Raw genomic sequence first — 11,841 nt, 5'->3', positions numbered from 1 at the left:
TCAAGATTTACATAAATCTATTGTCCCTTTCGCGTCATCGTCACCTTAAAAAGATAGAGAAATGTTTAGTCGTTTTTAGCATGATTTATCTGGGAATTTGAGGACGTTTTTATGGTTTTTCTATCAATTTTTACATCTTTTCGCTCACAAAAACATTTGCTGACTTGTTGAAGGGCAGACTTTTCCCAACATGCCGTGCGGCCAGGTGTCGACGTGTCGGCGTTGTGCGCATGCGCTTCATCCGGGATCCTGCCCGGTGTCTCGACGTGGCACAAGATAAGACGAGGGCAAGTCCAAGATTTTCTCCTTAAGAAACCGAACAGGTGAGTCTTGCGTCCTGACGTCGGAGTCGATCGTTAGGGCAGACCTTAAGGAACGTGCGGTGAAAGTTTGATCGAAATCCTTCGAGGGAAAGTGGAGATTTTGGGTGTAGAATCTTGAGGTGTCGCGTAGTCTAGCTCGGTTTCCTGGTGTAAGGACTGATGACTGAGTTTGTACGTCAAGTTAGGAGTTGGTCAAAAAACTCGATTTTCTAATAATTGTTCCAGTTTATGTGATGTTTACGCATTTATAATGTTTAAAGCCTTGTTGCTGTGTACTTGTTTGCTGATTTGGAGACTTAATTCGGCTAAATATGAGTTTGTTTACTACTCGATCGATCGACCACAGTGACACGTAGCGTTTCGTACACAGTGCAGGGGGAGGGGGGGGGGAGTTTTGGGCATGTCTTGTGAAGTTAAGACTATGTTTAAGATCCTTTTCGTCAGGTTTTGAGATGTTTGTTACGCCTTGGTGAAGAATCTAGGAGTTTTGATTGGTTGACCACATCAGAAATTGGGGCGTTGTCTGGTTTTACTACATAACACCTAAAAATTTAACTGTTTTTAATTCTCACCAAAATTTAGAGTTTACCAAACTTTTAAACACTTGGAAAGTTGTTGACTTACTGGAGTTGTTTTTAAGATTTACCAGCATGTGTTAGAAAAATAACAACTTGTCTGTTTCTCTCTCCAGCTCTCAACACGAACAGCCGAATCCAGCAATACCCACCACTGAGGCAACAGAGTCCACCATGAATCCACAGACAGGCTACAACCAACCCTACCAGGGGGGGTACCAGAACTACGGGGGGCCACCCCCTCCTGGGGGACAGAACAGGGGGTACGGGGGCCCAGTCCCGGGACAACCCCCTCCACAGAATGCTTACATGAACGGACCCCCTTCCCTGGGCCCCCCAGGGGCCAAGCCTTCACAGGGGGGTTATGGAGCACCCCCCTCACAGAAGGGGCCTACAGGGGGGTACGGCCAGGGGGGTGGTGACATGCAGAATGGGTTCTCTCACGGTGGCCAGGCTTACGGAGGACCTCCCCAGCAACAACAGTACAGCAGGTGGGTGGAACGGTACAGTACACTACAGATTACTGTAATTCCTGATTTTCTCACAGTAATTTTATGTTCACTGTTTTCACAGTCACCTCTGTACTGTGAACTTACCATTACCCCCTTCTTGCACTTGCTGCCAAGTTCTGTAAACAAGTTCATTTTCCCCAGACCCAGAGACAAACACTAAGTGAATTACAGTATCATGTGCTGTATGTTATATTAGTGGAGCAGAGATTGAATCCAATTTGTTGTTACTCACCCAACTTGCATGTGTTGGTACTTGAAAGGGTTGCAGATGGGACAAAAACCACACCTCAAGCATGTTATTGTTAAAAACCTACCTTACCTCAATAATGCATTACACCTCAGTATGGTTTTTACTGTAATACATACACAATGTAACTGTGAAGCAGTTTCAAACAAACAAATGTCCCATGTCCAAATCACAAGGTTGGAGGTTTGACTATCCAGAGTTCAGCAGCCAGATTTTACCTTCTACTGGTCATGCAGTTCTTGTGATCGAATGTACCACCAGTAATACATGTTAATGATGTATATTTCCCACCTTCCAGAGGCCCTCCCCCACCAGGACCACCCCAGCAGTACCAGCCTGGCCCCCCCGGCCCTCCCATGTCTAACGTACAGACTGGACCTCCTGGTCCACCCATGTCTGGTGTCCAGTCCGGTCCACCCATGTCCAGTGTCCAGTCTGGTCCACCCATGTCCAGACCACCTCCCAGTAGTCAGATGCAGGTAAGGCATTGTGTTCTCATGGCTGTAGTAGTGCAAAAACACTGGCAGATTTTAGGAAGAAGCAAGAAATTTTGGGCCCGGATGAACTCTTTCGTTTCTACAAGTTTTCTTTCTTGTAGCTGTTGTTAGTTTTTGTTGTCAAGTAGTAGCTATAGTGAGGAAACACTGGCAGATTTTAGAAACATAACAGAACCTTGATGAACTCTTTTGTTTCAACTTTTCTGTCTTATAAATAGTTGTTAGTTTTACAGTGTGAACAGTCTGTTCATGTCTCCCATGTTTCAGACACTGAACATTTTGTAGATATCTCAAATGTAAAACTGTGCTGTGTGCTAAATGTTCAACAGTTTGTACATGTAATATTGTCACATGTAAACCTACATTCTGTCTCCCATGTTTCAGATGGTGAACCAGATGCAGACCATGAGTTTGTCCCAGCAAAGACCAGGTCCCCCCGGGCCAAGCATGGTGAGTCTGCATGTTTGCTATATTCATTTCTAAAGTTACACACTGTTGTGTTTTTGGGCTTTTAGACAAGCTTCAGTTTGTAGTTGGCTGAATTTTGTATCTGTGGACATCAGTGCTGTTCCTGGCTGAAAAACCTCTCAGTCAAGAATGTCACAGTTTCTTAACTACATTGTACGTTGTTGAGTACTGTACTACAACACATAGCCCCTTAGTTTCAGATGCTTCGTTGAATTAGTTAGTATGAAAAGGCTCAAAGGTTCCCAGTTTTGCCTTGCCAGGGTTCTGAAGGACAACAGGCAAATTTTTGTGCAACAGGACATTCATTACTGAAGATGACTTGTTTCATATTACGTTTTATGATGTTTAGCATTTCATAAAGTTCTATAAAGTGTATCCTGTAGTCTTCATATATATGTAGTCTTCATATATATGTATGAACAAGTTGTAAAATTATATGTACAATTTGTGTACTACAAACATCATGGACACAAACAGTTGTAACTTTTGTTGTATAACAGTATTGTTCTATGATTCATGTTCCAGGGTGCACCCCCTCCAAGCAGCATGCCCCCCTCGTCCTACGGACCCCCTGGAAGCTCTGCACCCCCCTCCAGCATGTCCATGGGACCCCCCTCCAGCATGCCCCCCCAGATGGGCCCCCCTGGACCGGGGATGTACAGCTCCGCAGGTTACGCCCCCCCTGCCTCACAGCCAGGCATGGTGGGAATGGTGAGTCATGTTTTCATCTCTAGTTCTATATTATGTTGAAATTTCAGGCTTGGTATGTTCAATTCACACATACATTACATGTTGTCTATATGATAAACCAATTGCTTCGCACATGTATGTCACAATCATTGACATGCAACACTCTTTTGATAACTCAGCATGAAAGTTCATCTGTGTTGGTATACTTCATTATGACCAAAAGGGCTAAATGTTCAAGCCAACACTACGTAAATTGGGACTTAAAGTTTGAGTAAGTTCCAATATGGCTTGAGCGTTTAGCCCTTTTGGTCATAACTCTTTTGATAAGTTGTCAGTGGCCTCCTTCTGAAAAAAGGCATTTAATTCTCGAACCTCTAATTTAATTGTGTTTAGTCCTGTTCTCATGTTGATTCCGCCATGTAGATTTCTGCTATGTCAGCCTATGTGATTTCTGCCATGTAATTGTTGATATTCGCCATGCTGATTCTGCACGCTTGTAGTTAACTGTAGAATCTTTCTGCTTCCTTCATCTCTCTGCAGCAGAAACAATCAACAGACAAAAATAAAGTAAGTCCCTATTCTTCTTCCCCTTGCAAACTTGCCACAACTTCAGTCAGACTTGTCTTGCAATCTCTTGCGTAGACTGGTATCATGTCAACATTGTGTCTTCTCGTAGTATCCTTTACCAATATGTGAAGCATTATCATGAAAATTCATCTGTGTTGGAAGTTAAATGTTTAAAGTTAAAACTTTTGGTCCAACACAAAAAATTCTCTCACCTAGAGTTTTCGACCAGTCACTCTGGTCTTCCTCAGTAGACTGACCCAGTGAGGCTTGTCACGTGACTTCTTTGAAGTGGGTCAGTCTACTGAGGAAGACCAGAGTGAGTGGTCAAAAGCTCTAGATGAGAGAACTTTTTGTGTTGGACTATAATATTGAACTATGAATATCAGATATTATCCTTTTTTTTTATTGCAATCACAGAAGATTTTGCTTCTGCAGATATTTATGTACATGTATATAGACTAAACTGTTTGTTGAAAGTTATACATGATTGTATACATTATGATATGGTAGTATTTCTAGTCACTCTCACTCACTTCCTATCTGGTCAGTCCTGTTAATAAGTTTTAATGTTGTTTGTCTGTTTGTTTGTCTGTTTCCAGCCCAACTATTCTGGTGCCCCAGGGTTCCAGGGGGGGTACGGCCCCCCTCCCACCAGCCAGGGGGGGTACGGACAGCCCCCTGGGCCGGGGGGGATGGGCGGTTACCAGGGGCAACCCGTGGCACAACCCCCCCAGCAGAGGCGTCTGGATCCTGACCAGATCCCCAGTCCGGTGGGTTTGTGTGTTTGTGTTTCTGTACCGTGCTGGTATATGCCGTAGCATGAACACTTACTGGTACCCATACTTGACATGACAGGGAGCTGAGCTTTTGGTCTAAAACTGAGCTTCCAAACAATGTTGGAATCATTCAAAAGTTCTTCACCTTCTTCTGATAATGCCCATCTATGGCAATAACTGGCATATGCATGTTGGTGGAATCGAACACAGGACCCATGGGTTCCGGGCTGAATGCCTTTGTTCTAAAACCGACAATGTCAGAAACAACTTCTTCTTGTTCCGATAATGCCCATCTGCCCATAAATCGGCAATAACTGGTATGTTGGGGGAAAGTTGTGTAAAGTGCCTTGCCCAAGGGCACAACGTCGGGGTATGTAGGTGGAATTGAACCCAGGACCTCTGGGTTCGGGCCAAATGCCCTACCATTACACCACACGATGCCACAAGTTATGTCCAATCCTCCAGCTTTCCACTAAAATTCTGGCTCAATTTGAAAAAGTGCGGGGAGGGGGGTAATGTCCATAATACCTTTTCATTCTTCAAAAGTCTATCTTTACCTTGAACAAGAGTTCAGTTTCCAATTATGATAGTTTGTACATAAATGTTTTGTTTGATTAAGTTTGAAGTTTTTGCATGATTGATCACAAGCAAGTCTCCTACTGAGTCCTAGCACCACGGTGGCAGTGCATGGTTTTTTTCTGCATCTTGTTTTTGCACATTTGTTCCACTATTATTTTCCTTTCTGTTTTTACCCTTGTTTCCCCACTTTCAGGCCAGGCTGGACCCAGACCTAATTCCTAGCCGTGTGAGTTGTTTATATTGTAACGGCCCCGCTAAAGGCCACAGCAAGTCAGTTCCACGGTTCTGGGAGTTTTGAAAGCAAACTCTTGGCAACTGTCACTCCTATAAAAGTACAGATAGACCAAAATCACATCCAGTTGCTTGAGTAACTGTTTTTTTGCATATCTTATTACCTGGATGTCTAAACTTCACCGAGGAAAGTACAGATGGTAGTATAGTTCACAGTAAAAAAGGGACAACCAAAGAATTGACTTGCTGTTGCCTTTTACCCCATTTAAGAGCCGTAATGTTGCTCAGTGCATGACATGAAGTTGCATGCATGACTGACACAGGCGCATGCAATATGAACCAAGGCTTTGTTTACTCTCCTATGCTTGCAGAGCTTATTACTTCTCGAACTTTTTACTTTTCTCAGCATGTCACCCCCACCCCACCAGGTAAAGGTATCACACCAGAGTTTTATGTTTTATGTAACATGTTTTTCCGCCCCCATCCCACAGATCCAGGTGATTGAGGATGACCGGACCAGTCGTGGAGGTCAGCAGTTTGCCACCAACACCAGAGGACTGATGCCTCCTCTGGTCACTACGGACTTTCTTACTATTGACCAAGGTTTGTAACTTTAACCTAAACTTTCGATCAAGGTTTGGAGCCTTAACCCAAACTATTGACCAAGGTTTGTATTCTTATTAACCCCAACTTTTGACGAGGGTTTGTATCATTAACCTTAACTATCAACGAAGGTTTGTATTATGAAGTAGTTAAAACTGTAATTCCCAACACAAAGAATTGGACTTACCCAAATTTTTCGACTTTACAACCCACAGTCTTTGTCAAGGAATGAGCAATCCGCTTTCAAGTTTCAACTTTGAAGTTTATAACATTAAACTAAACTATCAACCAAGGTCTGTAACGTTAACCCTAACTATAAACCAAGGTTCAAAACATAACCCTTATCCGCAAGTATGATTGCTTCCAAATTTTAGGGATGACTTCTCATTATTAAAAACTGTGACAAGTGATAATGAATAGATCCTGAATAAACAGGACAATGTTTTTTCATGTTTTGTGCTTATTTTCTTTCCTGTGTTTTCAGGGAACTGTAACCCAGCGTTCATGCGAGCGACCATGTACAACATCCCCTGTACTGCAGACATGTACAAACAGTGCAGTGTTCCCATGTCTCTGGTCATCAAGCCATTCGCACAACTCAAGCCACAGGAGGCACAGCTGTGTGTGGTTGACCACGGTACAGCCGGCCCAGTGAGGTGTAACCGGTGTAAGGCCTACATGTGCCCCTTTATGCAGTTTGTGGAAGGTGGTCGGAGGTTCATGTGCAGTTTCTGTAGCTGTGTCACTGATGGTAAGGGCTCAGCAACATTCATAAGATAGTAGCTTTGACATATGATTTATTATGTTTATCTTTGCAGCAAGAAATTGTTTTTGTTTTTGCTGTTTTCTTCTTCCTCTTCTTCTTGTCCAAACAAATAAGTTCAATGACTTGAACCAGATGTCTGTCTCCATGGTAACTGGTGTTGGATTACATCATGTTGCAATTTTATAGCAGGAGGGATTTAGACTCCTGTCACCATATATATGAATGTGTTTGAGTAAGAATTAACAGAGCAGACCATATGCGAAGGTTAACATTATCCATTTGCTTTGCAAGTATTTCATGAAGTTTTCATGCTAACACCCCCTCTCCCCCCCCCCCTTTCGCAATATTTTNTAAACCCCCCCTCCCTGTCACCCCCCCAGTCCCAGACACGTACTTTGCCCACCTGGACCACACCGGGCGGAGGATAGACGTGTACCAGAGGCCTGAGCTCGCCTGTGGGTCGTACGAGTTCATCGCTACTCTAGATTACTGCAAGGTAAGTTACAATGTATCATATCCAGAACCGTGCCTATCTAGTTATATGCCTGGATGGGTTAGGGTTAGGATCAGGCACAGTTCTGGATAGTCTCTATTGTACCCAGAACCATGCCTATCTAGTTCTGTGCCTGAATGGGTTAGGGTTAGGATCAGGCACAGTTCTGGATAGTCTCTATTGTACCCAGAACCATGCCTATCTAGTTCTGTGCCTGAATGGGTTAGGGTTAGGATCAGGCACGGTTCTGTACAGTCTCCCTGTATCCAAGAACGCGGATTTGCCTCAGACTCAGTTCTGGATATGCATGGACTATCCAGAACCGTGTCTGAGCATTGTTCTGGATAAAGCATGGTTCTGGATACAACATGAGACAGCAGCCAAAGCAGAGCTGATAGTAAAGACAGGTTTGAGTACATCATAGAGAGTTAGAGTTCTCCCATGCATGGACAAAAGCAAGGCTAGAAAAAATATGTCAAAAGGATGCAGCAAAGGATGCAACATTTTCGTCTAACAATTTCTGGGTTTAAGGTGTTTTTTTTCTCTTTTTGGTTTGGTGACTGGTTTCATTTCTGCTATAACAATTTGAACTGAGTTCTTGGGGACAGGGATTTCCTTTTCTTTCTTTCTTTTTTTTCCTTATTTTTATTTGAATGCTGGTTTTGTTCCTGCTATAGCAAAGATCCGTGCCTGTGCAGCCTGTGTCTCAGGCCGGGGATGGTTCTGCAGAGAGCGATGTTGTAAGGACTCGATCCTCGTCGCAAACTTTCCGCTTCTAATGTTAACAGTAACATGAGTCCATAACAGCCATGCCTGTGCCATGCACTAACCATGCAGCAGTTCCATGCTACAGTAACTTTCTTGTTCATGGCAATCATGCTTTTAAAAATTGTGTCAGTTTTCTTAGGACAAATTTCATTTGGTGACTTCAAATTAGTTGATTTTCTGAGAGGATAAATTGCAGCAGTTCTATGCTTAGATATTGCATCAGTATTCTTATGATAATCTTGAGTTGGTGACTTCAAATTCAGTACAGACAACTGTAAAGGAAGCACAAAATATGATTTTCTTACCTCTTGCATAACACATAAAATGTAGCATTCCACCTGTTCCGATTTCTTCTGATGAAATCTGCTTTGCTGAACTTGACTAAAAGCCTTATAACTGGTAGTAGCAAACCATTGCAGTGCTTCACATCTGGGAGTTAACAACATGAAATCCAACTGCTGTCGTCCATTGAAGTCCAGACAGATCACTGCAATGTTGTAGCATATAATTTTCTCCATTGTGCTCCCCATTTTACAGTCCTAAAATCTTTCCACATTTTCAACAAACACTAGGCATTACATGTCAGCAAAACCCAAGCATGATGGCTGTGCAAGCTGAATGGCTACTTACACATAGTCATTTATACATTACATTGCATGCAGATGCTAGTTATATCATTAACATGGATTTCTCTTTTCCATGCCTTTTTTATGAGTTTTGTGTGTTTTCTTTCCCGTTTCCAGAATAACCAGCCCCCGAATCCGCCTGCGTTCATCTTCATGATCGAAGCTTCCTACAACAGTGTGAAGAACGGGATGTTACCACTGCTCACCAAACATCTGAAGGGACTGCTGGATACCTTACCCAGGTATGCAGTGGTACAGTCCGGATACCTACTCTGTATGCTGTAGTTATGGATCATACCACTCATATTCAGGGGTGTTTTTATTCAATGTCCAATAGGAGCTTTTAGTTAGAGAATATGATTAAAAATGGTACAAGGCACTTCTAGCCCAAAAACTTGTCTTCCTTGTTCTTGTTGCTAGAAATGGCAGAGAAAAGAAAGCTAAGAAAATGTATTGACGTTGTTTTTTTGTCCCCCAGGGAAGACGGCCAGGATGAATCTTCCATAAGAGTGGGTTTTGTGACCTTCAACAAAGTGCTGCACTTCTACAATGTCAAGGTCAGTCTATGGAAATTCTTAGCATCATCACCATTTTTGATGATACTGATGTTAACCTTCAACGTACATTTTGCAAGGCTTTTTTTTCGTAACATTGTATGTTGAGTGCAGTTTTAGTGGTAAGGTGGTCTTGTGGTTATGATTCTTGACTTAGAGTTCTACATTTGACATCACACAGGCCATCACACATACATTTGGGATCCATTTTTAATGTTTACCGAAGGAAAAACATATTGTTTCTGCTCAGTTTCCTCTTCTTCTTCTCCAAGCAGTGACCTCAATGACTTGAACCAATGTTGTGTCTGTTACCATGGTATAACCAGTGTTGTGTTACCTCATGTTGCAATTTTTACCTTTGCCTTGCGAATGTTACCTTTCTAGTGAGTTGTAACTTTTGATACTAAACCCAGCATTGCTCTCCCCCCCAGGGTACCCTGGCCCAGCCGCAGATGTTGGTTGTTTCTGACGTCGCCGATGTTTTTCTGCCGCTGTTAGACGGTTTCCTGGTCACGGTTCAGGAAGCACGGGCAGTCATAGATAGGTGAGGAGAAAATAGACCTGACTGGGGTGTAGAGAGTTGTTAATATCTGATGTACATGTGTTTTCTCCTTAATGTAAGCAGTGTAACATGTCCTGGGTAGTCATGGATAGGTGAGGAGAAATTAGACCTGCCTGGGGTGTAGGGAGTTGTTAACTACCTGATGCACATGTGTTTTTTCCTTTCCTGGACAGTCATAGATAGGTAGGGAGAAATTAGACCTGACTAGAGTGTAGAAAGTTGATAGTTTCTGATGTACATGTGTTTTCTCCTTAACGTAAGTAAGGAGCAGTCATAAATGGTAAGGAGAAATCACAGCTACCTGTGAGGGAGAAAGTTGATAGTACATGCATTTTCTCGTAAATGTTCAAAATCAACATGCGCAGAATAATTTGGGTAAGAGTTAGTTACATGTGTATGTTAGGAATTAAAATGTTTTTTCTCCTAAGTGTGTTTAGAGAAAGCTAAATACAGTTCTGAAAGAATGAATGATGAAAGTGTCCCCATGACTGATGTAGTTGTATTTTCTCCCTGCCCAGTTTGTTGGAACAGATCCCCCAGATGTTCTCTGACACGAGGGAAACAGAGATCTGCCTGGGACCAGTGGTGCAGGCTGGGCTAGAGGCGCTCAAGGTATGTGACAAGTAGTGTGCTTAGTCCAGTAGTTAGTGATCCTGCCTCTGCACCAAGGGTAGGGAGTTTGAATCCCGGCTGTCAACTGACTAGAAACTGTCGCAATTCTTAGGTTGGGGCAACAAGCTGTGATCCTTCGTTATGCTTGATGAAGCTATTCTGCATCAACCAGTCCACTGTGGCTGTAATTTGTTACTTGTCTTGTCTTTGTCTTGCAACCTTTTGTGCTATTTTAAGATTACCCAGTCCTATGTGCTTCAGGTCTGTCTTGAGCATGCATGGCAGCTTTTTGCAGTGTCTTTCATTTCATTAACTTCTTTGTTTAGGCAGCGAGAGTACAGAAGAGATGATTGTTTTTTTTTTTTTTTCCAGGCTGCGGACTGTGCGGGGAAGCTGTTTGTGTTCCAGACGTCGCTGCCGCTGGCAGAGGCTCCTGGGAAACTGAAGAACAGAGACGACAGGAAACTTCTGGGCACAGACAAGGAGAAGGTGGGAAACTTAGCATGAAAGTTCGTCTGTGGTGGTATACTTCATTAGGACAAAAAGGGCTAAACGTTCTTGCCAACACTGAGTGTTGAAAATTTGGGTAAGTCCCAATTTACTCAGTGTTGGCAAGAAGAACACTTATCCCTTTTTGTCATAGAGAAGGTGGGAAGTTTGTATACTTAATCCTCTTTGCTTCGGTTGGAGTATAAGGCACCGATAAACTTCTTCCTTCCGTTCCTATTGTGGGTCAACCATCCAATTTCTTATTAAGTCTTTTTTGTTGCCTTTCTTTCTATCTAATTTTTTTCTTACAGTTGTAGTGTGAACCTGAAGGTTGGAATTGATGTGTAAATCAGTTTCTGCGGAAATAAAAAAGCTCCTGGTAGACCAGTTGGACCACAGGAGCTCCTGTTGATTTTCGGGATTGGGTACCAGAGATTTCATTGCTTGTGTTCTCATCTTGAGTATCCTGTTCCCTTTTATTTCAGACCCTGTTCCAGCCCCAGACGAGTTTTTACCAGACCCTGGGGAAGGACTGCGTGGCTCAGGGCTGCTGCGTCGACATTTTCCTGTTCCCCAACCAGTACGTGGACGTGGCCACCGTGTCCGAGGTCTGCAAGCTCACCGGCGGACAGCTCTACAAGTACAACTTCTTCACGGTAGGTCACCCCCTGTGGGACAGTGGTACGGTCCACCCCTGCAGAACAGTGGTACAGTCCACCCCCGTGGGATAGTGGTTCAGTCCACCCCCGCAGGATAGTGGTACGGCCCACCCCCACGGGACAGTGGTACAGTCCACCCCGCGGGACAGTGGTACGATCCACCCCCGCAGGGCAGTGGTATGGCCCACCCCTGCAGGATAGTGGTTCAGTCCACCCTACAAGACAGTGGTCTGTAGGACAAGAA

The 11,841-nt window shown here is 43.5% G+C and overlaps 1 protein-coding gene across 1 annotated transcript in view; it reads left to right on the top strand.

Moving 5' to 3' along the window:
* Nucleotides 1-222: 222 nt before the first annotated feature.
* Nucleotides 223-11,841, top strand: part of LOC109481291 (protein transport protein Sec24C-like) — a gene marked incomplete at its 3' end in the record, with an annotated part of 15,210 nt that continues 3,591 nt past the window's right edge. The window contains exons 1-17 of the mRNA XM_019783825.1: nucleotides 223-323; nucleotides 1,015-1,389; nucleotides 1,956-2,136; nucleotides 2,539-2,604; nucleotides 3,148-3,333; nucleotides 3,853-3,879; nucleotides 4,479-4,649; nucleotides 5,428-5,460; nucleotides 5,957-6,068; nucleotides 6,553-6,819; nucleotides 7,215-7,330; nucleotides 8,839-8,963; nucleotides 9,200-9,278; nucleotides 9,707-9,819; nucleotides 10,356-10,449; nucleotides 10,822-10,938; nucleotides 11,424-11,594. Coding sequence (XP_019639384.1) covers nucleotides 1,073-1,389; nucleotides 1,956-2,136; nucleotides 2,539-2,604; nucleotides 3,148-3,333; nucleotides 3,853-3,879; nucleotides 4,479-4,649; nucleotides 5,428-5,460; nucleotides 5,957-6,068; nucleotides 6,553-6,819; nucleotides 7,215-7,330; nucleotides 8,839-8,963; nucleotides 9,200-9,278; nucleotides 9,707-9,819; nucleotides 10,356-10,449; nucleotides 10,822-10,938; nucleotides 11,424-11,594 — 2,175 coding nt within the window. The remainder of the gene's footprint in view (nucleotides 324-1,014; nucleotides 1,390-1,955; nucleotides 2,137-2,538; nucleotides 2,605-3,147; nucleotides 3,334-3,852; nucleotides 3,880-4,478; nucleotides 4,650-5,427; nucleotides 5,461-5,956; nucleotides 6,069-6,552; nucleotides 6,820-7,214; nucleotides 7,331-8,838; nucleotides 8,964-9,199; nucleotides 9,279-9,706; nucleotides 9,820-10,355; nucleotides 10,450-10,821; nucleotides 10,939-11,423; nucleotides 11,595-11,841) is intronic.

Source organism: Branchiostoma belcheri, unplaced genomic scaffold (genome assembly GCF_001625305.1).
Source record: "Branchiostoma belcheri isolate BF01 breed outbred unplaced genomic scaffold, Haploidv18h27 scaffold55, whole genome shotgun sequence".
In the NCBI taxonomy this organism is placed as follows: Eukaryota; Metazoa; Chordata; class Leptocardii; order Amphioxiformes; family Branchiostomatidae; genus Branchiostoma; species Branchiostoma belcheri.
The sequence above is the reverse complement of the archived record's forward strand: the minus strand, read 5'-3'. Positions and strand labels throughout refer to the sequence as shown.